This window comes from Myotis daubentonii, chromosome 15, assembly GCF_963259705.1.
Source record: "Myotis daubentonii chromosome 15, mMyoDau2.1, whole genome shotgun sequence".
NCBI lineage: Eukaryota > Metazoa > Chordata > Mammalia > Chiroptera > Vespertilionidae > Myotis > Myotis daubentonii.
The window spans coordinates 40,767,178-40,792,012 of NC_081854.1; the positions used below are offsets into that span (position 1 = coordinate 40,767,178).

A 24,835-nucleotide genomic window follows, 5' to 3' on the forward strand; every position below is an offset into this window, starting at 1 on the left:
TTATTTTCAACATTATAGCATCCATCGTCCTGAGCAAAGTGATCTGAGGCCACAGTCCCACAGGCCTCCCACTGCCTTCAAATGCATCCTTTTAAGGATAACATACCTCTCCCTCCCTCCCTCCCTCTCTCTCTTCTCGTTTCCCTAAGGGTCTCAATCCCCACGGGCTGCCCCTGCTTTTCTCACCTGGCTCAGCAAACTGCGGGGACGCAGGCCTCTAATAACTTCTTCCCACGTTCTGCTGAAATCCATCAGCCAGAGCTCACGTTGTTGGCCTCACCCCTAGACAAGCTGCAGTTACTCTCCTGTTTCTCGGGGTGTGGAATTCAGAGTTCTGAGGTCATTTACAGGAGCCTGGATGGTGGGAGGGATGGGGGGCACCAGGAGACACTAGAAACCGAGCTAGGGAAGCAGAAGGAATTAAAGTGAACTTGGATCCTTGCAAGATGGTTTGTTAATTGTCACTCAGTAGCAGATAGAAGGAAGCAGGAAGCACTTGACTGCTGTGAGTTTTGTGGAAAGGGACTGAAATGGGGGCTTTGAATTGGCAGAACTTCCCTCCTGGGTTTCGCTCCTGGCGGGGTTTCTGTTTCTGGGCAACGCTACCAGTTAGCATCCGGCTCGTGCACTTTTTAAAAGCAGAGGATGCTTCTCTGGTGGTTTCACATTTTTCTCACAGGGACGGGCCCAGCCCACACTGCTTCCTGCTTCATCACACAGCCTGTCCTCTGCCCAGGTTTTCTGTTGGCGCTGGGCCGCACCCCTAATCCATAAACACCCCGGGCAGGAGCCTCTGTCATCACAGAATCACCACCGTATCCCCAGCAGCCGCTATGCCTGCCCCCTTGCTGGCACTCACGGTATCTTTTTGGAAGGAATAATGTCCCACATCCACTGCATGGTTAGTGTTAACAGCTGTGGTCTGCACTTCTCATAGGGTTTCGTGCTCCCTGTACGCTCCAGAAACTCGAGTTCTTCCGTACCCCCCTCTGGGTTCTTTCATGAGCCCCTTAACTTCAATAGGTGTGTCTTGGTTGGTTTGTGGTTGTATTTTAACATCCTGACAGTCCTTATGAAACCAAGGGAGAGAGGTAGGTTCTTCATTCCAATGTGGGTTCCACATGCAACAATTCAAGTGTGTGCCGGGCAGAAGGGTGGCCTCTCTTTGGGGGCAGAAGACCTGAGGAAAAGGTGCTCACCAATAATGTTAGCCAAGAGCTCGAAAATGGGGGAGAGAGGTCCCAGTCGTGTTCCACATCCAGCCCCAGCAGGAGGCGCTATGGCTTTTCCTTTTCAAAAACAGCAGAGCGTAGACCGGGTGGAGTCGGAAGACTTAAGCGAGACCAGAGTGCGTTGTACTTTGGCTGCAGGACTTGACAGGAGTCAGGTAACCAAACAAGGCCAGGGGATGGCACAGGCTCTTGAGCGCAAGTAGGGAGACCGGGGCTTGGCTGGCCACTCAGCTGGAGGATGAGGACATGACAGGGAGCCAAGGGGAGGTGGCTGGGACTGAACCTTCAGCTGCATCCCATTGAGTCCCCCACACTGAGGACCCAGTGTCTCACATTTCCTCGTTTTTGCACGCTTTGTGCCTCTTGTCTAGAATGTCATTCGTCACCTTATTCCCCATATGACTGACTAGTCCTCACTCGCCAAGATTTATCCACATGAGAATTATATCAAGTAGATAATTCCCAACTTTAGATTTAAAAAGCATAAAACTGTGTGAAAAAGCAAAAGTATTTCAGCACTTTGGTTATGAGAAATATCTATGGAAATAGAAAGAAAATCTCCAAAATGAAAATAGCAGTCGAGTAAGAACAGGTCCCAGAGTCCAGCGCAGTGGGGGTGGCTTTGGGGTCAGACAGGTCCAGGTGAGTCTGGAAACACCTGTGAGCTGGGTTTTCTTGTGCAAATGGCACTGCCTCCTGGCCTCTGGCCTCCCACCAGGAAGTGACCCGGCCTCCAGGCTGAGAGGATAAAAGAAACCAGCCCTAGGGTCAGGCTACAGGATCTGTCTTCAGAAGAAATTTCATCTAAAACCACTTTGGATTATGACGACAAGACACTTAAAAACTATTAGAGGTTCTGATCTGAATTTCCAGGCCCTGGGAGCAAACAGCTCGCTAGAGTACAGTCATAACTGTGATCACGTTGGCCGTTGTAAGGGTGGGTATGTGTTCGAAAAGCGTTTGGACTTTATAACTTAGAGTAATAATAACATGACATTCCTTGCATTTTTTTTTTAAATCTTTGCTGGTTTTCCGTTTATGTAAGGTTTCCATTGAGTGAACAATGAACAGAAAATATGTGCTTTTGTTGAGAAAAGGCTCAAGGGCACAGTACAGCCAGGACAGCTAGAGCCTGCCTCAGATGGCGCTGTGTTAACTCATGTTGTTTAACGTGCCCATTTCAATGGGTTATGTGTGGTTTTAGTATGAGTGTTAATTTAGGGACTAAGGAATCATGAACAACTTTCCAATTCTATTTCTGACTTAGGAGAATTTTGTTCTCCGGGCTCATAAAGTCATATACAAAAACACACACACATAAGGTTCTTAGATCTTTATTTTAGAAAATGTGGTATATACTCTCTCCCCTCCTGCTGCCCTCATCTGACCTGGAGGAGTTGTTCCTAACATTTTCTGTGGAATGCCATCAACCATGATCCGTTTCGCACAATTTATTCCATCATTCCCACTGGTGGTCATTTACACTGTTTCCTTATGTACGTACCAAAATACACAGTATATATTGATAAACATAATCTCATGTACTGGCACGTTAGTTTTTTCTCAGGGATAGGTTCCCAATCATGAGAGTGCTGCGTGGAAGAATATGTATATTCTTAAAGTTAAAAGACAGGGTCACAGTGATCCCCAAGGCCCTCAGTTTACTCTAACAGCAGAGTATGAAATTAACCTCCTCTGCTTCCTGGCTGTTAGTAGATCAGATGACAACTTAAAGACTTATTGGACTATGGATGTTTTAGTAAGCTTGTTCAGAGTCGCTCACATTCATATACTAGTATAGTAACAGCACATCAATGGTCTTCAAAAAATTTTAAAAGCCAGTTTCGGTTGCCATTTACAATTCTAATGCATGATTTGTGATGGAGGAAAACGAGGAACTTGGTGAATCTGAAATTAAGCCTAAGATGATATCACTCTGAGTTATACAATAGATGGAGAGATCACTGAACAGTGTAATTTATATAACTGTTAGTGTAAGTTAAGCCTTTCCATGAAAGGTTCACAAAGTCAGATTCCAAAGGGAAATGTTTCAGGCTGATGTTAGTGAAACTCAAGGAAGTATAAGTGGGTCCCCTAAACAGAATGTGCAAAAGTGTCTCTCTAAAGTGGACGATGCACATAGAAATTTTAAAAAGCAACAAGGCATGTGACAGTTTTCTTAAAATAAGCTTCCCTTTAAAGTCTCTGAAAAGTAACTAACATTTGTGCACTGCATACACATCCTACCATTTTTTACAAGACAATTCATAAAATATTAAGAGAAACGGGGAGCCAAAACCGGTTTGGCTCAGTGGAAAGAGCGTCGGCCTGCGGACTGAAAGGTCCCAGGTTCGATTCCAGTCAAGGGCATGTACCTGGGTTGCAGGCACATCCCCAGTGGGAGATGTGCAGGAGGCAGTTGATCGATGTTTCTCTCTCATCGATGTATCTAACTCTCTATCTCTCTCCCTTCCTCTCTGTAAAAAATCAATAAAATATATTTTTTTAAAAAAAAGAGAGAGAGAAACGGGGAAACACAAATACAAGTGGTTTCTGGGTTACACAACATTTTGGTAAATGACATGCATTGGTGTGTAAACAGCCAGCAGAAAATGCCAGCATGATGGATGTGGATATTCTCTGTAGCCCATTTTTACCTGTGGCATCCTGAGTAACACAGCCCACAGCCGCCTCCTCTCACTCTTAACCTCCTCTTAATTATCTCATATTTGCATAATCATGTAAATGATGCTTGTAGAAATGCTTCAGCAAGCCTGGAAGCAGGTTAGAACTTCACCACTGTCTCTGTTTAGTAAGAGGCAGCTCATTAACAATGGCCACACCAACTTCTATATGCCAGCAAGCAGTAGAAAGTGTTACATGCTACTTTAAAATCTGTTCTGTATTTCATCTGGAATGCATACTGAGTTGTAAAAAAAACACATGATATTTAATACGGAAAATCTTGTTTGATGTGTCCTAATTATTAGAGGAATTTCAAACTCCCAATGACCGTTAAATTCACACGGGCAGATCTAAAATATACTTTTGTGGTTTTGTGGCATAATTGCACACAACCACTCTATCCCTGGGCACTGTCTGTATATCCTTTCTGCTGCTTCCCAGACGATTTCATCCTTAAATTCATTCAAGGTTTAAATAATTCATTCAGGTTTTAAAAAGCTCACTGTAATAGTTAAGCATGTCTATTTACAGTTGGATATTCTTGGTATGTGTTCTTCAGTTGGGTATCACATCTAACTTTCAGTACCGCTGTCCGTAGGGGACCCTATTTTGGCGTTTTTGAGCTGATAGATGGTATCTTAGTATGATTTCCCATGCTCCCTCAGGACCTCAGGCGGTTTCTCCCCAACTGGAAGGGTTCTGGTGGGAGGGTGTTGCACAGTTCGACCTGCTGCAGGTCAGGGTTTGTCACCGATATGAACTCTGAGATGGACACTGAGTCGGGACTTCCTGCTGAAGGCCTTCCCACACTGAGAACACTCGTACGGCTTCTCCCCCGTATGGATTCGCAGGTGGAGCCTAAGAGTTGACCGTTGGCTGAATGTTTTGCCACATTCTGTACACTCGTAGGGCTTCTCCCCCGTATGAGTTCTCATATGTATAATGAGTTGTGAGTTCTGGATGAAGGATTTCCCACATTCACTGCACTCATAGCGTTTCTCTCCCGTGTGAATTTTCTGATGTATGATGAGGTTTGATTTCTTGAAAAAGGTTTTTGCACATTCATTACACTCATAGGGTCGCTCCCCTGTGTGAATTCTCTGGTGTGTAGTGAGTTCGAACTTCTGGGCAAATGTCTTGCCACACTCACTGCACTCATAGGGCTTCTTCTCCATGTGTGCTCTCTGGTGTACAATGAGGTTTGACTGATGGGTGAAGGCTTTCCCACATTCAAGACATTCAAAGGGTTTCTCCCCAGTATGAATTCTCTGATGCTTAATGAGGTTTGCCTTATGGGAGAAAGTTTTCTTACAGACATTACACTCATACGGCTTTTCTCCAGTATGTATTCTCTTATGACTGATGAGGAGTGACTTAAAGGAAAAGGCCTTGTCACAGTAATTACAAATGAAGGGCTGCACCAAATTTCTAATTTTCTGATGTTTAAAAATGGCTTCTTTATGGCTGAAGGCTTTCCCAATTTTGTTATATTCCGCGTATTCCATTTCAGGATGGGTTTTCTCTTGCTTTAGATAGAGAAGAGCTTTTCCAAATCCGTTATACTCATCAGCTTGCTTTCTTATATAGCTGTCACTGTTAAGTAAGTCTGAACTGTATTTCAAAGTTTTTTCATACAAGTCATATTTATAGGGCACTTGTCTTAAAGAAACAAAGTCTGTGCTCAGATTGAATGATTTTTCAAAGAGATCACTTCTTTCCTCAGTGGGGGTTTGGTTCTTGCAGATTATGAATGGCCTCGCCTGCTCCTCGGGGTCACTGTGCTCCCGCTGCACCTGGTCGTCAGCCTTCCACACCTCTAGAAAGAGCACAGGAAGGACACTCCGTCAGGCCTCTCGCTGTCATGTTATAGAAGGTCCCCCAAATGTCCCATCCTAGCGCCGCCTTTTTAGTTTGGGACCCAGTCTTCCAGAATTAAGTAGTCCCCAGTGCAAATCTGTCCTCCCTCTTAAACTCTGAAAAGACAAGGGGGAAAAAGAGCCTGTGGCAAAAAAAAAAAAAAAGAAGTGGGAACTGACAGTGAACACGAGTAGCATTGCCAGATCACACAGCGACCCCACAGAGGGGTAAAGAGAAATAAAAACACAGCAATAGGAAACACATGTGGGAAGGCGGGCACTGCAGGGACAAAGGGGACCTTGTCCTCAGGGACCCTGCATAGCTAGCACAGAGGCAAGCAAGTAGATGAAGATGGTAAAGGAAAGGACACAGGCAGACCTGAGTTTAGCAACCCACACTCTGATGCTGTGTCACTGTGGCTAGACCAGGACCTCGCCTACATGCGCCCAGGCTCTCTCCCCGCCTTCTCCCTTCCCACGGGCAGCGTTATTGTTTTGCAGAAACAATCCTACTGAGGAGCTCCTGTCTCTAAGGCAGCGATGCCCACCCTGAGCTGCAGCACACGGATGTGCCACAAGAACTTTAAAACATGCAAACTGCCTAGTCAGGGGCACTGACCACTTTTCCCTTAGATTGTCAACTTTAAAAATGACAACAGCCAACACAACAATAGCTGTCTGGTGTGAATGAATCAAAATTATGCCCCCCTTTTCTTGTCAGTTTGGCAAAAAGTATTTTTGGTGTGCTGCAGAATTTTCTAAATTATGTGCCATAAGATGAAAAGGTTGAAAATTGCTGCTTTAAAGTAAGACTTGGCAAGTGAATGAAAAGGTTCAGAAACTCATTATTTTGTAGGAAACACAAAATTGATCCAAGGACCCAAGATCCTTTTGATAGATTCAATGCTACTACTGCTTTCATCGTGTTTTTCTTTTTTAAAATTTAATTTAATCCTCACCCGAGGATATGTTTCCCATTGATTTTTAGGGAGGGTGGAAGGAAGAGGGAGAGACAGAGCAAAACACTGATGTGAAAGAGACGTATCAATTGGTTGCGTCCTGCATGCCCCCAACCAGGGCCAGGAGCCTGCGACCAGAATCAAACCAGGGACCCTTCAGTCCACAGGCTGACGCTCTATGCACTGAGCCAAACCAGCTAGGGCTCATTGCTTTTTTTCTATTGAAGCTGTTGGAGAATGTATTTTCATTATTATATCTTATTTTTCTCTCTCCTTTTAATATGCTTAATTTCTTCCCCAAACTAGTCTTGTCCCTACTTTTATTTGACAGGATCTTAAGGATCAGATTACCCAGCCTCCACCTAGGTCTTGCATAACCTTCACTTTCCTCTGTGCATTACTGGTCATTCCTGGCGCTTGTGCTGCAGCTACCATCTGTGTCCAGGACAAGGATGTCACTCCTGCACTGAAAAATCTATTTCCCCTGAGGCCACTATGCCAATGGCCCTGAGCTAAAATATGCAACTCTCAGACATCTGGGGCAGATCCTGTTTGCAGCCGTCTCTAAGGGTTTAGGGATTTTGGGGGAAAAAAAGTCTTAACAGTATTTCAAAGGTACCAACTCATTCATAATCCTTGGGATATTACTTCTAGTGGCTTCTGATTCTCCTTCCCTCCTTCCACATTTTCGCTAGAGTTCTCAACTGCAGTTCTAACTTTGCTAGCCACAGCTCCAGCTGCTCCACCTTGAAAATCACATCTGGTTTGATCGCAGCTCCTAACTGCTTGGACTTTAGAACTTCAGTAGTCACTCTCAGCTGTAACATGTGAAGCTTGAGGCCAAACCACTTAGTGATTTAGACGCTCATACTTCTGGTAACTGAGAAAGAACATAAGCGCCCCTAGGTAAACAGTGACGCCTGGAAGCTGTCCTTACCTACTGACAGTAGGTTGCTGTAGTTCTCCAGCATCACATCCATGTACAGGATCCTCTGCGATGGGTCCAGCTGCTCCCACTCCTCCTGGGTGAAGTCCACAGTCACATCCGTGAATGAGACTGACCCCTGAAATGGCATATTGCTATTCATTCTGGAATGGCGAGCGTTTGGTGATACAGAAAGGACATGTGGAAAGTTATTCTTACCACACTGCTGTAAGGGTCATTCGCCAGGGAAATTTACACGACACCAACCCAGCATCTTCACTACCTTTTGTGAGAAAGTGTGTTTATAGAGGTTCGAGCACTCAGTCCCCTATCTCTGGCACTGTCTCAGGCACAGGCACCTATGATGATGAAACCCCTAGCATTCTCTAACCATCAGTGGACAGCAGTGATGGGCACCAGTGCGGGGTGGTGCTCACACAGGCACTGTTCTTATGGTATCAAACTAGACAATATTAAACAGTAGATTAGACTTTCTGTGATACTATCTATAAGAAATACATCTGGTCTTTGTCCACAGTTCCTGGCTCACAGCTCTCCAAGCCCCTAGACCAGTGAGGGTGAACCTTTTGAACTCGGCGTGTCAGCATTTTGAAAAACCCTAACGTAACTCTGGTGCTGTGTCACATACAGAAATTTTTTGGTATTTGCAACCATAGTAAAACAAAGATTTATATTTTTGATATTTACTTTATATATTTAAATGCCATTTAACAAAGAAAAATCAACGAAAAAAATGAGTTCGTGTGTCACCTCTGACACACGTGTCATAGGTTCGCCATCACTGCCCTAGATTAACCTAAGAATTGAGACTGATACAGGTTTGGTATATTAGTGAGGTGACTTCCGGAAATGGCATAAGGACAGGGGCTGGTCACCATCAGATCTGACCATGTGATTAGAGGGTGGAACTTCCAGCCCACGCTGACCTCTGGTGGAGGAGAGGGTTTGGAGGGTGCCAAACGCCATGGTAAATGAGGTTACCAATCACCATTATGTAATACGGCTGCATAGAAACCCAAAGGACGGGGTTCCCAGAAACACCGAGGCCACAGCACACAGGAGATGCGAGAGTGGCACCTGGGAGAACAACAGAAAGCTCCGGCAAGTACCATCACTCCTCTCTAACGCCTCCTTGGCACACTCGTCCTTCTTCCCACTCCTCACTCTTGGTCCTTCTTTAGCCATCCTCCCTCACGACCGCTCACTCCTCTCTGCTCTTTAGGGTACAGTCTCACTCTCCTCTATCCCTCTGTCTAGCCTCCTCTCTGTCCTTAATTTCCCCAATCTGCTCTCTATCACTGTTCTCAACACCTCCCCATACACCACCCTTTCTCTCACTACAATCCCTCCAACTCCACCAGCTTTTCTCCATCCTCCCTCTCTACTCAGTCCTCCCTGTCAATCTCTCTTTTCACCGTCTTTACTTTCTGCAGCCTGTCTCTCTCTCATCTCTCTCTACTCCTCTCTTTCATCCCTATTTCTAGCCTCTTCTCTCTCTAGTCCCTCCTCCTCCTCTCTCTAGTACAGGGGTGGGCAAACTTGTTGACTCGAGGGCCACAATGGGTTCTTAAACAGGACCGGAGGGCCGGAACAAAAGCATGGATGGAGTGTTTGTGTGAACTAATATAAATTCAAAGTAGCCGAAACCGGTTTGGCTCAGTGGATAGAGCGTCGGCCTGCGGACTGAGAGGTCCCAGGTTCGATTCCGGTCAGGGGCATGTACCTGGGTTGCGGGCACATCCCCGGTGGGGGATGTGCAGGAGGCGGCTGATCGATGTTTCTCTCTCATCGATGTTTCTGACTCTCTATCTCTCTCCCTTCCTCTCTGTAAAAAATCAATAAAAATATAAAAAATAAATAAATAAATTCAAAGTAAACATCATTATATAAAAGGGTACGGTCTTTTTTTTTTTAAGTTTTAATCATTTCAAACGGGCCGGATACAGCCCGCGGGCCATAGTTTGCCCATGGCTGCTCTAGCCTCTCCTCCTCTGTCTTTCTAGTCTCTCCTTCCTCTCTCTCTCCAGCCTCTCCTTCTTCTCTCTAGGAGTAATGGAAAACCTATGACATTTTTTGGGTTGATTTTTCTCTGTTAAATGGCATTTAAATATATAAAATGTCAAAAAATGTTTTATTGTGGTTGAAAATATAAAAAAATTTCTAAACGTGACACGGCACCAGAGTTAAGTTAGGGTTTTTCAAATTGCTGACACGGCGAGCTCAAAAGGTTCACCATCACTGTTCTAGTCTCTCCTCCTCTGTCTATAGTCTCTCCTTCCTTTCTCTAGTCTCTCCTCCTATCTCTCTAGTCTTTCCTTTCTCTTTCACTAGTATCTCCTCCTCTGTCTCTAGTCCAGCCATGGGCAAACCACGGCCTGCGGGCCGGATCCGGCCCGTTTGAAATGAATAAAACTAAAAAAAAAAAAAAAAAAAAAAAAAGACCGTACCCTTTTATGTAATGATGTTTACTTTGAATTTATATTAGTTCACACAACACTCCATCCATGCTTTTGTTCCAGCCCTCCGGTCCAGTTTAAGAACCCATTGTGGCCCTCGAGTCAACAAGTTTGCCCACCCCTGCTCTAGTCTCTCCTCCTCTCTCCCCTTCATCTCTCTAGCCTCTCCTCCTCTGTCTCTCTAGTATCTACTCCACTCTCTAGTCTCTCTTCCTCTCTCTCTAGCCTCGCCTCCTCTGTCTCTAGTCTCTCCTTCCTCTCTCTCTAGTCCAGTGATGGCGAACCATTTGAGCTTGGCGTGTCAGCATTTTGAAAAACCCTAACTTAACTCTGGTGCCGAATCACATATAGAAATTTTTTGATATCTGCAACCAGAGTAAAACATGGACATATTTTTGATTTTTATCTTATATACTTAAATGCCATTGAACAAAGAAAAATCTACCAAAAAAATGAGTTCGCATGTCACCTCTGACACGCGTGTCATTGGTTCGCCATCACTGCTCTAGTCTCTCCTTCCTCTCTCTAGCCTCTCCTCCACTCTCTCAAGTTTCTCCTTCCTCTCTCTCACTCTAGTCTCTCCTCCTGTGTCTTTTCTTCTCTCTAGTCTCTCCTCCTCTTTATCACTAGCCTCTCCTTCCACTATGTCTCCAGTCTCTCTGTCCTCTCTCCATAACGTCTCCTTCCTCTCTCTAGTATCTCCTCCTCCTCTCTCTAGTCTCAACATGTCTCTCTAGCCTTTCCTCCTCTATCTCCCTAGCCTCTCCTCCTGTCAACCTAGTCTGTCCTCCTATGTCTCTCTAGTCTGTCCTCTCTCTCTCTAGTCACTCCTCCTCCTTTCTCCAGTCTCTCCTTCCTCTCTCTAGTCTCTCCTCTTCTGTATCTCTTCTTCTATCTCTCTAGTGTCTACTCCTCTCTCTCTCTAGTCCAGGGGTGGGCAAACTTGTTGACTCGAGAGCCACAATGGGTTCTTAAACAGGACCGGAGGGCAGGAACAAAAGCATGGATGGAGTGTTTGTGTGAACTAATATAAATTCAAAGTAAACATCATTACATAAAAGGGTACGGTCTTTTTTTTTTTTTTTTTTTTTTTTAGTTTTATTCATTTAAATGGGCCGGATCCCGCCCGCGAGCCGTAGTATGCCCACGGCTGCTCTAGTCTCTCCTTCTTCTCACTAGTCTCTACTCCTCTGTCTTTCTACTCTCTCCTTCTCTCTCTCTACTTTCTCCTTCCTCTCTCTCTAGTCCTTCCTCCTCTGTCTCTCTTCTTCTCTCTAGTCCATTCTCCTCTCTCTCTAAACTCTCCTACTACTCTCTCTAGTCTCTCCTCCTCTGCCTCTCTTCTTCTGTCTCTCCAGTCTCTCCTCCTCCTCTCTCTAGTCTCTTTTCTTGTCTCTCTAGTTTCTCCTTCCTCTCTCCATAGCTTCTCCTTCCTCTCTCTCTAGTATCTCCTTCCTCGCTCTCTCTAGCCTCTCCTCTCTAGCCTCTCCTCCTTCTCTCTCTAGTCTATCCTCTATCTCTCGTCTCTCCTTAATCTCTCTCTAGCTTCTACTTCCTCTCTCTAGCCTCTCCTCTTTCTCTCTCTAGTCTCTACTCCTCTCTCCTTAGCTTCTCCTTCCTCTCTCTAGTCTCTCCTCCTCTCTCTAGTCTCTCCTCCTCTCTCAAGTCTCTCCGGCCCTCTCTCTAGTCTCTCCTCCTCTCTCTCGCCTCTCCTTCCTCTCTCTAGTCTCTCCTTCCTCTCTCTAGTCTCTCCTTCCTCTCTCCTTAGCTTCTCCTTCCTCTCTCTAGTCTCTCCTCCTCTCTCAAGTCTCTCCGGCCCTCTCTCTAGTCTCTCCTCCTCTCTCTCGCCTCTCCTTCCTCTCTCTAGTCTCTCCTTCTCTTCTCTCTAGCCTCTCCTCCTCTCTCTAGTCTCTTCTCCTCTTCTCTTTAGTCTCTCCTCCTGTCTCTCTTCTTCTATCTCTCTAGTCTCTCCTCCTCCTCTCTCTCTAATCTCTCCTTCTTCTCTCTAGCCTCTCCTTCCTCTCTCTAGTCTCTCCTCCTCTCTCTCTCTAGCCTCTCCTCCCCTCTCAAGCCTCTCGTCCTCCTCTCTCTAGCCTCTCCTTCTCTCTCTAGTCTCTCCTCTTCCTCTCTCTAGTCCGGCCATGGGCAAACTACGGCCCGCGGGCCGGATCCAGCCCGTTCGGCTGTTTTATCCGGCCCGTGGAGCCGAAAGAGCGGAGGGTTCTCTTGCTGTCCCCTACGCTCCTTCACCAGCAGCAGTGTTAACATGTATTCGTTCACACAAACACTCCATCCATGCTTTTCTTCCGGTCCTCCGGTCCAGTTTAAGAACCCATTGTGGACCTCGAGTTAAAAAGTTTGCCCACCCCTGCTAGTCTCTCCTCCTCTGTCTTTCTACTCTTTCCTTCTCTCTCTCTAGTCTCTCCTTCTCTGTCTCTCCTCTTCTCTCTAGCCTCTCCTTCCTCTCTCTTTAGTCTCTCCTTCCTCTCTCTGGTTTCTTCTCCTCTCTAGTGTCCCTTCCTCTCTCTCTAGTCTCTCCTTCTCTGTCTCTCTTCTCTCTAGTCTCTACTCCTCTCTCTCCTCTCTCCTCCTCCTCTCTCTAGTATCTCCCTCCTCGCTCGCTCTAGCCTCTCCTTAATCTCTCTAGTCTCTCCTCCTCCCTCTCTAGCCTCTCCTTGCTCTCTCCGGAGCTTCTCCTTCCTCTCTCTAGTCTCTCCTGCCCTCTCTCTAGACTCTCCTCCGCCCCTCTCTCTAGTCTCTTCTACTGTCTCTCTAGTCTCCTTCCTCTCTCTCTCAAGCCTCTCCTCCTTCTCACTATACTCTCTCCTTCCTCTCGCTCGGGTCTCCTTTTCTGTCTCTCTAGACTCTCCTCCTCTCTCTCTCGTCTCTCCTCCTCTCTAGTCTCACCATCCTCTCTCTCTCTCTAGTCTCCACTTCCTCTCTCTCTCTCTCTCTTGTCTCTCCTCCTCTGTCTCTCTTCCTCTCTAGTATCTCCTCTCTCGAGCCTACCCTCCTCTCTCTCTCTAGCCTCTCCTCCTCTCTCTCGAGCCTCTCCTCCTCTCTCTGTCTAGCCTTTCCTCCTCTCTCTCAAGTCTCTCTTCCTCTCTAGTATCTCCTCCTCTCTCTCGAGCCTCTCCTCCTCCTCTCTCTAATCTCTCCTCCACTCTCTCTAGTCTCTTCTCCTGTCTCTATAGCCTTCCACTCTCTCTCTAATCTCTTCTCCTCCTCTCCCTAGTAACTGTCTCTCTTCTTCTATCTCTCTAGTCTCTACTCCTCTCTCTCTAGTCTCTCCTTCCTCTCTCAAGCCTGTCCTCCTTCTCTCTCAGGTCTATCCATCCTCTCTTTCGTCTCTCCTTCCTCTCTCTTTCTAGTCTCTCCTCTTCTCTCTCTTTCGTCTCTCCTCCTCTCTAGTCTCTCTTCTTCTCTCTAGTCTCACCTTCCACTCTCACTCTCTTCTCTCTCCTCCTCTGTCTCTCTTCTTCTGTCTCTCGTCTCTCCTCCTCTAGCCCTAGCCTCTCCTCCTGTATCTCTAGTCTCCCCTCTCTCTCTAGCCTCTCCTCCTCTGTCTCTCTTCTTCTGTCCCTCTAGTCTCCCCTCCTCTCTCTCTAGCCTCTCATCCTCCTATCTCTCGAGTCTCTTCTCCTGTCTCTCTAGTCTCTCCTTCCTCTCTCTCCTATCTCCTTCCTCAATCTCTATAGTCTCTCCTCCTCTGTCTCTCTAGTCTGTCCTACACTCTAACTCAGCCGTGGGCAAACTACCGCCCGCGGGCCGGATCCGACCCGTTTGAAAGGAATAAAACTATTGAAAAAAAAAAGACCGTACCCTTTTATGTAATGATGTTTACTTTGAATTTATATTAGTTCACACAAACACTCCATCCATGCTTTTGTTCCGGCACTCCGGTCCAGTTTAAGAATCCATTGTGGCCCTCGAATCAAAAGTTTGCCCACCCCTGCTCTAGCTTCTACTTCCTCTCTCTCTCTAGCCTCTCCTCCTCTCTAGGCTCTCCTCTTTCTCTCTCTAGTCTATCCTCCTATCTCTCATCTCTCCTTAATCTCTCTCTAGCCTCTCCTTCCTCTCTCTAGCCTCTCCTCTTTCTCTCTCTAGTCTCTACTCCTCTCTCTCTCTCTAGTCTCTCCTTCCTCTCTCCGTAGCTTCTCCTTCCTCTCTCAAGTCTCTCTGGCCCTCTCTCTAGCCTCTCCTTCTCTCTCTCTAGTCTCTTTTCCTGTCTCTCTAGTCTCTCCTTCCTCTCTCTCTAAAGCCTCTCCTCCTTCTCTCTCTAGTCTATCTCCTCTCTAACTCTTGTCTCTCCTTCCTCTCTAGTCTCTCCTCCTCTGTCTCTCATCTCTCCTCCTCTCTAGTCTCTCTTCTTCTATCTCCCTAGTCTCTCCTCCTCTCCTTCTAACCTCTCCTCCTCTATCCTTAGCTTCTGCTTTTCCTCTCTCCCTCTCTCTCTATAGTCTCTTCTCCTCTTCTCTCTAGTCTCTCCTTCTCTGTCTTCCTTCTTCTATCTCTCTAGTCTCTACTCCTCTCTCTCTAGTCTCTCCTCCTCCTCTCTCTCAAGCCTGTCCTCCTCCTCTCTCTGTCTATCCATCCTCTCTATCTCTCATCTCTCCTTCCTCTCTCTTTCTAGTCTCTCCTTTTCTGTATCTCTAGTCTCTCCTCCTCGCTGTCTCGTCTCTCCTTCTCTCTAGGCTCTCTTCTTCTATCTCTCTAGTCTCACCTTCCGCTCTCTCTCTCTCTAGTCTCTCCTTCTCTCTCTCTTCTTCTGTCTCTCCTCCTCTCTCTCTCATCTCTCCTCCTCTCTAGGCTCTCTTCTTCTGTCTCTCTAGTCTCACCTTCCGCTCTCTCTCTCTCTAGTCTCTCCTTCTCTCTCTCTTCTTCTGTCTCTCTAGTCTCTCCTCTTCTATCTCTAGCCTCTCCTTCCTCTCTCTTTAGTCTCTCCTCCTGTCTCTCTAGCCTCTCCTTCTTCTCTCTATTCTCCTCTTCGGTCTAGTCTCTCCTCCTCTGTCCCTCTAGTCTCCCCTCCTCTTTCTCTAGCCTCTCCTCCTCCTCCTCTCTCTTGTCTCTTCTCCCTCTCTCTCATCCCTCCTTGCTCTCTCTCTCTAGTCTCTCCTCCTGTCTCTCTCGTCTCTCCTCCTCTGTCTCTCTTCTATCTCTCTAGTGTTTACTCCTCTCTCTCGCCTCTGCTTCCTCATTCTAGCCTCTCCTCCTCTCTCTAGTATCTCTTTCCTCGCTCTCGCAAGCCTCTTCTTCCTCTCTCTAGTCTTTCATCCTCCGTTCTCTAGTCTCTCCTCTTCTTTCTACTCTCTCTTTCACTCTAGCCTCTCCTCCTCTCTCTCTAGCCTCTCCTCCTCTCTAGCCTCTCCTCCTCTCTAGCCTCTCCGCCTTCTCTCTCTAGTCTATCCTCCTCTCTCTCGTCTCTCTTTCCTCTCTCCTAGCCTCTCCTTCCTCTCTCTCTCTAGCCTCTCCTCCTCCTCTCTCTCTAGTCTCTTCTCCTCTCTCTCTAGTCTCTTCTCCTCCTCTCTCTAGTCTGTCCTTCCTCTCTCTAGTCTCTCCTCTCCTCTCTCAAGCCTCTCCTCCTCTCTAGTCTGTCTCCTCTCCTCTCTCAAGCCTCTCCTTCCTCTCTAGTCTCGCCTCCTCTGTCTCTCGTCTCTCCTCCTCTCTAGTCTCTCCTCATCTCTCTAGCCTCTCCTCCTCTCTCTCTAGACCCTTCTCCTCTTCTCTCTAGTCTCTACTCCTCTGTCTCTCTTCTTCTATCTCTCTGGTCTCTACTCCCCTCTCTCTCTCTAGTCTCTCCTTCCGCTCTCTAGCCTCTCCTCCTCCTCTCTCTAGTATCTCCTTCCTCGCTCTCTCTAGCCTCTCCTTCCTCGCTCTCTCTAGCCTCTACTTCCTCTCTCTAGCCTCTACTTCCTCTCTCTAGTCTCTCCTACTCTCTCTCTATGCTCTCCTCCTCTTTCTCGTCTCTCTTACTCTCTAGTCTCTCTTCTTCTATCTCTCTAGTCTCTCCTTCCTCTCTCGTCTCTCCTTCCTCTCTTTCTCTAGCCTCTTCTCTTCTCTCTAGTCTCTCCTCCTGTCTCTCTTCTTCTCTCTCTCTCTAATCTCTCTTCCTCTCTCTAGCCTCTCCTCCCCTCTCAAGCGTCTCTTCCTCCTCTCTCTATGCTCTCCTCCTTTTTCCGTCTCTCTTCCTCTCTAGTCTCTCTTCTTCTACCTCTCTAGTCTCACCTTCCTCTCTCTCTCTCTTTTTAGTCTCTCCTCCTCTCTAGCCTCTCCTTCCTCTCTCTAGCCTCTCCTTCTTCACTCTTGCCTCTTCTTCCTCTCTCTAGCCTCTCCTTCCTCTCTCTAACCTCTCCTTCTCTCTAGCCTCTCCTTCCTCTCTCTAGCCTCTCCTCCCCTCTCAAGCCTCTCCTCCTCCTCTCTCTAGTCTCTCCTACTCTCTATGCTCTCCTCCTCTTTCTTGTCTCTCTTCCTCTTTCTCGTCTCTCTTCCTCTCTAGTCTCTCTTCTTCTACCTCTCTAGTCTCACCTTCCTCTCTCTCTCTTTTTAGTCTCTCCTCCTCTCTAGCCTCTCCTCCCCTCTCCGGCCACTCCTCCTCCTCTCTCTAGTATCTCCTTCCTCGCTCTCCCTAGCCTCTCCTTTCTCTCTCTAGTCTCTCCTTCCTCTCTCTCTATGCTCTCCTCCTCTCTAGTCTCTCTTCTTCTATCTCTCTAGTCTCACCTTCCTCTCTCTCTCTCTAGTCTCTCCTCCTCTCTCTCGCCTCTCCTTCCTCTCTCTAGTCTCTCCTTCTCTTATCTCTAGCCTCTCCTCCCCTCTCAAGCCTCTCCTCCTCCTCTCTCTAGCCTCTCCTTCTTCACTCTTGCCTCTTCTTCCTCTCTCTAGCCTCTCCTTCCTCTCTCTAGCCTCTCCTTCCTCTCTCTAGCCTCTCCTTCTTCACTCTTGCCTCTTCTTCCTCTCTCTAGCCTCTCCTTCCTCTAACCTCTCCTTCTTCTCTCTAGCCTCTCCTTCCTCTCTCTAGCCTCTCCTCCCCTCTCAAGCCTCTCCTCCTCCTCTCTCTAGCCTCTCCTACTCTCTCTCTATGCTCTCCTCCTCTTTCTTGTCTCTCTTCCTCTTTCTCGTCTCTCTTCCTCTCTAGTCTCTCTTCTTCTACCTCTCTAGTCTCACCTTCCTCTCTCTCTCTTTTTAGTCTCTCCTCCTCTCTAGCCTCTCCTCCCCTCTCCGGCCACTCCTCCTCCTCTCTCTAGTATCTCCTTCCTCGCTCTCCCTAGCCTCTCCTTCCTCTCTCTAGTCTCTCCTTCCTCTCTCTCTATGCTCTCCTCTTCTCTAGTCTCTCTTCTTCTATCTCTCTAGTCTCACCTTCCTCTCTTTCTCTCTAGTCTCTCCTCCTCTCTCTCGCCTCTCCTTCCTCTCTCTAGTCTCTCCTTCTCTTCTCTCTAGCCTATCCTCCCCTCTCAAGCCTCTCCTCCTCCTCTCTCTAGTCTCTCCTACTCTCTCTCTATGCTCTCCTCCTCTTTCTTGTCTCTCTTCCTCTCTAGTCTCTCTTCTTCTACCTCTCTAGTCTCACCTTCCTCTCTCTCTCTTTTTAGTCTCTCCTCCTCTCTAGCCTCTCCTTCCTCTCTCTAGCCTCTTCTTCCTCTCTCAAGCCTCTCCTTCCTCTCTCTAGCCTCTCCTTCCTCTCTCTAGCCTCTCCTTCCTCTCTCTAGCCTCTTCTTCCTCTCTCTAGCCTCTCCTCCTCCTCTCTCTAGTATCTCCTTCCTCACTCTCTCTAGCCTCTTCTTCCTCTCTCTAGCCTCTCCTCCTCCTCTCTCTAGTATCTCCTTCCTCACTCTCTCTAGCCTCTCCTTCCTCTCTCTAGCCTCTCCTCCCCTCTCAAGCCTCTCCTCCTCCTCTCTCTAGTCTCTCCTACTCTCTCTCTATGCTCTCCTCCTCTTTCTTGTCTCTCTTCCTCTCTAGTCTCTCTTCTTCTACCTCTCTAGTCTCACCTTCCTCTCTCTCTCTTTTTAGTCTCTCCTCCTCTCTAGCCTCTTCCTCTCTCTAGCCTCTCCTCCTCCTCTCTCTAGTATCTCCTTCCTCACTCTCTCTAGCCTCCCCTTCCTCTCTCTAGCCTCTCCTCCCCTCTCAAGCCTCTCCTCCTCCTCTCTCTAGTCTCTCCTACTCTCTCTCTATGCTCTCCTCCTCTTTCTTGTCTCTCTTCCTCTCTAGTCTCTCTTCTTCTACCTCTCTAGTCTCACCTTCCTCTCTCTCTCTTTTTAGTCTCTCCTCCTCTCTAGCCTCTCCTTTTCCTCTCTCTAGCCTCTCCTTCCTCTCTCTAGCCTCTCCTCCCCTCTCAAGCCTCTCCTCCTCCTCTCTCTAGTCTCTCCTACTCTCTCTCTATGCTCTCCTCCTCTTTCTTGTCTCTCTTCCTCTCTAGTCTCTCTTCTTCTACCTCTCTAGTCTCACCTTCCTCTCTCTCTCTTTTTAGTCTCTCCTCCTCTCTAGCCTCTCCTTCCTCTCTCTAGCCTCTTCTTCCTCTCTCAAGCCTCTCCTTCCTCTTTCTAGCCTCTCCTTCCTCTCTCTAGCCTCTCCTTCCTCTCTCTAGCCTCTTCTTCCTCTCTCTAGCCTCTCCTCCTCCTCTCTCTAGTATCTCCTTCCTCACTCTCTCTAGCCTCTTCTTCCTCTCTCTAGCCTCTCCTCCTCCTCTCTCTAGTATCTCCTTCCTCACTCTCTCTAGCCTCTCCTTCCTCTCTCTAGCCTCTCCTCCCCTCTCAAGCCTCTCCTCCTCCTCTCTCTAGTCTCTCCTACTCTCTCTCTATGCTCTCCTCCTCTTTCTTGTCTCTCTTCCTCTCTAGTCTCTCTTCTTCTACCTCTCTAGTCTCACCTTCCTCTCTCTCTCTTTTTAGTCTCTCCTCCTCTCTAGCCTCTTCCTCTCTCTAGCCTCTCCTCCTCCTCTCTCTAGTATCTCCTTCCTCACTCTCTCTAGCCTCCCCTTCCTCTCTCTAGCCTCTCCTCCCCTCTCAAGCCTCTCCTCCTCCTCTCTCTAGTCTCTCCTACTCTCTCTCTATGCTCTCCTCCTCTTTCTTGTCTCTCTTCCTCTCTAGTCTCTCTTCTTCTACCTCTCTAGTCTCACCTTCCTCTCTCTCTCTTTTTAGTCTCTCCTCCTCTCTAGCCTCTCCTTTTCCTCTCTCTAGCCTCTCCTTCCTCTCTCTAGCCTCTCCTTCCTCTCTCTAGCCTCTCCTTCCTCTCTCTAGCCTCTCCTCCCCTCTCAAGCCTCTCCTCCTCCTCTCTCTAGTCTCTCCTACTCTCTCTCTATGCTCTCCTCCTCTTTCTTGTCTCTCTTCCTCTCTAGTCTCTCTTCTTCTACCTCTCTAGTCTCACCTTCCTCTGTCTCTCTTTTTAGTCTCTCCTCCTCTCTAGCCTCTCCTTCCTCTCTCTAGCCTCTTCTTCCTCTCTCAAGCCTCTCCTTCCTCTTTCTAGCCTCTCCTTCCTCTCTCTAGCCTCTCCTTCCTCTCTCTAGCCTCTTCTTCCTCTCTCTAGCCTCTCCTCCTCCTCTCTCTAGTATCTCCTTCCTCACTCTCTCTAGCCTCTTCTTCCTCTCTCTAGCCTCTCCTCCTCCTCTCTCTAGTATCTCCTTCCTCACTCTCTCTAGCCTCTCCTTCCTCTCTCTAGCCTCTCCTCCCCTCTCAAGCCTCTCCTCCTCCTCTCTCTAGTCTCTCCTACTCTCTCTCTATGCTCTCCTACTCTTTCTCGTCTCTTTTCCTCTCTAGTCTCTCTTCTTCTACCTCTCTAGCCTCACCTTCCTCTCTCTCTCTATTTAGTCTCTCCTCCTCTCTAGCCTCTCCTTTTCCTCTCTCTAGCCTCTCCTTCCTCTCTCTAGCCTCTCCTTCCTCTCTCTAGCCTCTTCTTCCTCTCTCTAGCCTCTCCTCCCCTCTCAAGCCTCTCTTTCCTCTCTCTAGCCTCTCCTTCCTCTCTCTAGCCTCTTCTTCCTCTCTCTAGCCTCTTCTTCCTCTCTCTAGCCTCTCCTCCTCCTCTCTCTAGTATCTCCTTCCTCGCTCTCTCTAGCCTCTCCTTCCCCTCTCTCTCTCTAGTCTCTCCTCCTCTCTCTCGCCTCTCCTTCCTCTCTCTAGTCTCTCCTTCTCTTCTCTCTAGCCTCTCCTCCCCTCTCAAGCCTCTCCTTCCTCTCTATAGCCTCTCCTTCCTCTCTATAGCCTCTCCTTCCTCTCTCTAGCCTCTTCTTCCTCTCTCTAGCCTCTCCTCCTCCTCTCTCTAGTCTCTCCTACTCTCTCTATGCTCTCCTACTCTTTCTCGTCTCTTTTCCTCTCTAGTCTCTCTTCTTCTACCTCTCTAGTCTCACCTTCCTCTCTCTCTCTTTTTAGTCTCTCCTCCTCTCTAGCCTCTCCTTCCTCTCTCTAGTCTCTCCTTCCTCTCTCTCTATGCTCTCCTCCTCTCTAGTCTCACCTTCCTCTCTCTCTCTCTAGTCTCTCCTCCTCTCTCTCACCTCTCCTTCCTCTCTCTAGCCTCTTCTTCCTCTCTCTAGCCTCTCCTTCCTCTCTCTAGCCTCTACTTCCTCTCTCTAGTCTCTCCTACTCTCTCTCTATGCGCTCCTCCTCTTTCTCGTTTCTCTTACTCTCTAGTCTCTCTTCTTCTATCTCTCTAGTCTCTCCTTCCTCTCTCGTCTCTCCTTCCTCTCTTTCTCTAGCCTCTTCTCTTCTCTCTAGTCTCTCCTCCTGTCTCTCTTCTTCTCTCTCTCTCTAATCTCTCTTCTTCTCTCTAGCCTCTCCTCCCCTCTCAAGCCTCTCCTCCTCCTCTCTCTAGACTCTCCTACTCTCTCTCTATGCTCTCCTCCTCTTTCTCGTCTCTCTTCCTCTCTAGTCTCTCTTCTTCTACCTCTCTAGTCTCACCTTCCTCTCTCTCTCTTTTTAGTCTCTCCTCCTTTCTAGCCTCTCCTTCCTCTCTCAAGCCTCTCCTTCCTCTCTCTAGTCTCTCCTACTCTCTCTCTATGCTCTCCTACTCTTTCTCGTCTCTCTTACTCTCTAGTCTCTCTTCTTCTACCTCTCTAGTCTCACCTTCCTCTCTCTCTCTTTTTAGTCTCTCCTCCTCTCTAGCCTCTCCTTTTCCTCTCTCTAGCCTCTCCTTCCTCTCTCTAGCCTCTCCTTCCTCTCTCTAGCCTCTCCTTCCTCTCTCTAGCCTCTCCTTCCTCTCTCTAGCCTCTTCTTCCTCTCTCTAGCCTCTCCTCCCCTCTCAAGCCTCTCTTTCGTCTCTCAAGCCTCTCCTTCCTCTCTCTAGCCTCTTCTTCCTCTCTCTAGCCTCTCCTCCTCCTCTCTCTAGTATCTCCTTCCTCGCTCTCTCTAGCCTCTCCTTCCTCTCTCTCTCTCTAGTCTCTCCTCCTCTTTCTCGCCTCTCCTTCCTCTCTCTAGTCTCTCCTTCTCTTCTCTCTAGCCTCTCCTTCCTCTCTCTCGCCTCTCCTTCCTCTCTCTAGCCTCTCCTTCCTCTCTCTAGCCTCTCCTCCCCTCTCAAGCCTCTCTTTCCTCTCTCTAGCCTCTCCTTCCTCTCTCTAGCCTCTCCTTCCTCTCTCTAGCCTCTTCTTCCTCTCTCTAGCATCTCCTTCCTCTCTCTAGCCTCTCCTCCTCCTCTCTCTAGTATCTCCTTCCTCACTCTCTCTAGCCTCTCCTTCTCTTCTCTCTAGCCTCTTCTTCCTCTCTCTAGCCTCTCCTTCCTCTCTCTAGCCTCTCCTTCCTCTCTCTAGCCTCTCCTTCTTCACTCTTGCCTCTTCTTCCTCTCTCTAGCCTCTCCTTCCTCTAACCTCTCCTTCTTCTCTCTAGCCTCTCCTTCCTCTCTCTAGCCTCTCCTCCCCTCTCAAGCCTCTCCTCCTCCTCTCTCTAGCCTCTCCTACTCTCTCTCTATGCTCTCCTCCTCTTTCTTGTCTCTCTTCCTCTTTCTCGTCTCTCTTCCTCTCTAGTCTCTCTTCTTCTACCTCTCTAGTCTCACCTTCCTCTCTCTCTCTTTTTAGTCTCTCCTCCTCTCTAGCCTCTCCTCCCCTCTCCGGCCACTCCTCCTCCTCTCTCTAGTATCTCCTTCCTCGCTCTCCCTAGCCTCTCCTTCCTCTCTCTAGTCTCTCCTTCCTCTCTCTCTATGCTCTCCTCTTCTCTAGTCTCTCTTCTTCTATCTCTCTAGTCTCACCTTCCTCTCTTTCTCTCTAGTCTCTCCTCCTCTCTCTCGCCTCTCCTTCCTCTCTCTAGTCTCTCCTTCTCTTCTCTCTAGCCTATCCTCCCCTCTCAAGCCTCTCCTCCTCCTCTCTCTAGTCTCTCCTACTCTCTCTCTATGCTCTCCTCCTCTTTCTTGTCTCTCTTCCTCTCTAGTCTCTCTTCTTCTACCTCTCTAGTCTCACCTTCCTCTCTCTCTCTTTTTAGTCTCTCCTCCTCTCTAGCCTCTCCTTCCTCTCTCTAGCCTCTTCTTCCTCTCTCAAGCCTCTCCTTCCTCTTTCTAGCCTCTCCTTCCTCTCTCTAGCCTCTCCTTCCTCTCTCTAGCCTCTTCTTCCTCTCTCTAGCCTCTCCTCCTCCTCTCTCTAGTATCTCCTTCCTCACTCTCTCTAGCCTCTTCTTCCTCTCTCTAGCCTCTCCTCCTCCTCTCTCTAGTATCTCCTTCCTCACTCTCTCTAGCCTCTCCTTCCTCTCTCTAGCCTCTCCTCCCCTCTCAAGCCTCTCCTCCTCCTCTCTCTAGTCTCTCCTACTCTCTCTCTATGCTCTCCTCCTCTTTCTTGTCTCTCTTCCTCTCTAGTCTCTCTTCTTCTACCTCTCTAGTCTCACCTTCCTCTCTCTCTCTTTTTAGTCTCTCCTCCTCTCTAGCCTCTTCCTCTCTCTAGCCTCTCCTCCTCCTCTCTCTAGTATCTCCTTCCTCACTCTCTCTAGCCTCCCCTTCCTCTCTCTAGCCTCTCCTCCCCTCTCAAGCCTCTCCTCCTCCTCTCTCTAGTCTCTCCTACTCTCTCTCTATGCTCTCCTCCTCTTTCTTGTCTCTCTTCCTCTCTAGTCTCTCTTCTTCTACCTCTCTAGTCTCACCTTCCTCTCTCTCTCTTTTTAGTCTCTCCTCCTCTCTAGCCTCTCCTTTTCCTCTCTCTAGCCTCTCCTTCCTCTCTCTAGCCTCTCCTCCCCTCTCAAGCCTCTCCTCCTCCTCTCTCTAGTCTCTCCTACTCTCTCTCTATGCTCTCCTCCTCTTTCTTGTCTCTCTTCCTCTCTAGTCTCTCTTCTTCTACCTCTCTAGTCTCACCTTCCTCTCTCTCTCTTTTTAGTCTCTCCTCCTCTCTAGCCTCTCCTTCCTCTCTCTAGCCTCTTCTTCCTCTCTCAAGCCTCTCCTTCCTCTTTCTAGCCTCTCCTTCCTCTCTCTAGCCTCTCCTTCCTCTCTCTAGCCTCTTCTTCCTCTCTCTAGCCTCTCCTCCTCCTCTCTCTAGTATCTCCTTCCTCACTCTCTCTAGCCTCTTCTTCCTCTCTCTAGCCTCTCCTCCTCCTCTCTCTAGTATCTCCTTCCTCACTCTCTCTAGCCTCTCCTTCCTCTCTCTAGCCTCTCCTCCCCTCTCAAGCCTCTCCTCCTCCTCTCTCTAGTCTCTCCTACTCTCTCTCTATGCTCTCCTCCTCTTTCTTGTCTCTCTTCCTCTCTAGTCTCTCTTCTTCTACCTCTCTAGTCTCACCTTCCTCTCTCTCTCTTTTTAGTCTCTCCTCCTCTCTAGCCTCTTCCTCTCTCTAGCCTCTCCTCCTCCTCTCTCTAGTATCTCCTTCCTCACTCTCTCTAGCCTCCCCTTCCTCTCTCTAGCCTCTCCTCCCCTCTCAAGCCTCTCCTCCTCCTCTCTCTAGTCTCTCCTACTCTCTCTCTATGCTCTCCTCCTCTTTCTTGTCTCTCTTCCTCTCTAGTCTCTCTTCTTCTACCTCTCTAGTCTCACCTTCCTCTCTCTCTCTTTTTAGTCTCTCCTCCTCTCTAGCCTCTCCTTTTCCTCTCTCTAGCCTCTCCTTCCTCTCTCTAGCCTCTCCTTCCTCTCTCTAGCCTCTCCTTCCTCTCTCTAGCCTCTCCTCCCCTCTCAAGCCTCTCCTCCTCCTCTCTCTAGTCTCTCCTACTCTCTCTCTATGCTCTCCTCCTCTTTCTTGTCTCTCTTCCTCTCTAGTCTCTCTTCTTCTACCTCTCTAGTCTCACCTTCCTCTGTCTCTCTTTTTAGTCTCTCCTCCTCTCTAGCCTCTCCTTCCTCTCTCTAGCCTCTTCTTCCTCTCTCAAGCCTCTCCTTCCTCTTTCTAGCCTCTCCTTCCTCTCTCTAGCCTCTCCTTCCTCTCTCTAGCCTCTTCTTCCTCTCTCTAGCCTCTCCTCCTCCTCTCTCTAGTATCTCCTTCCTCACTCTCTCTAGCCTCTTCTTCCTCTCTCTAGCCTCTCCTCCTCCTCTCTCTAGTATCTCCTTCCTCACTCTCTCTAGCCTCTCCTTCCTCTCTCTAGCCTCTCCTCCCCTCTCAAGCCTCTCCTCCTCCTCTCTCTAGTCTCTCCTACTCTCTCTCTATGCTCTCCTACTCTTTCTCGTCTCTTTTCCTCTCTAGTCTCTCTTCTTCTACCTCTCTAGCCTCACCTTCCTCTCTCTCTCTATTTAGTCTCTCCTCCTCTCTAGCCTCTCCTTTTCCTCTCTCTAGCCTCTCCTTCCTCTCTCTAGCCTCTCCTTCCTCTCTCTAGCCTCTTCTTCCTCTCTCTAGCCTCTCCTCCC

At 48.3% G+C, this 24,835-nt stretch overlaps 1 protein-coding gene across 4 annotated transcripts in view; it reads right to left on the reverse strand.

Moving 5' to 3' along the window:
• Positions 1-2,550: 2,550 nt before the first annotated feature.
• The window catches only part of ZFP1 (ZFP1 zinc finger protein), a 43,893-nt gene continuing 21,608 nt past the window's right edge, over positions 2,551-24,835 (reverse strand). For 2 of the 4 annotated variants that reach the window (XM_059667433.1, XM_059667434.1), the window contains exons 3-4: positions 7,670-7,796; positions 2,551-5,733 (exon numbers count right to left, since the gene is read on the reverse strand). In XM_059667433.1, the coding sequence (XP_059523416.1) occupies positions 4,655-5,733; positions 7,670-7,796 (1,206 nt within the window). In that variant the 3' untranslated portion in view covers positions 2,551-4,654. Of the gene's footprint in view, positions 5,734-7,669; positions 7,822-7,876; positions 7,941-24,835 lie in introns of all 4 variants that reach the window. The other 2 variants (XM_059667435.1, XM_059667432.1) reach the window with 2 other exon arrangements.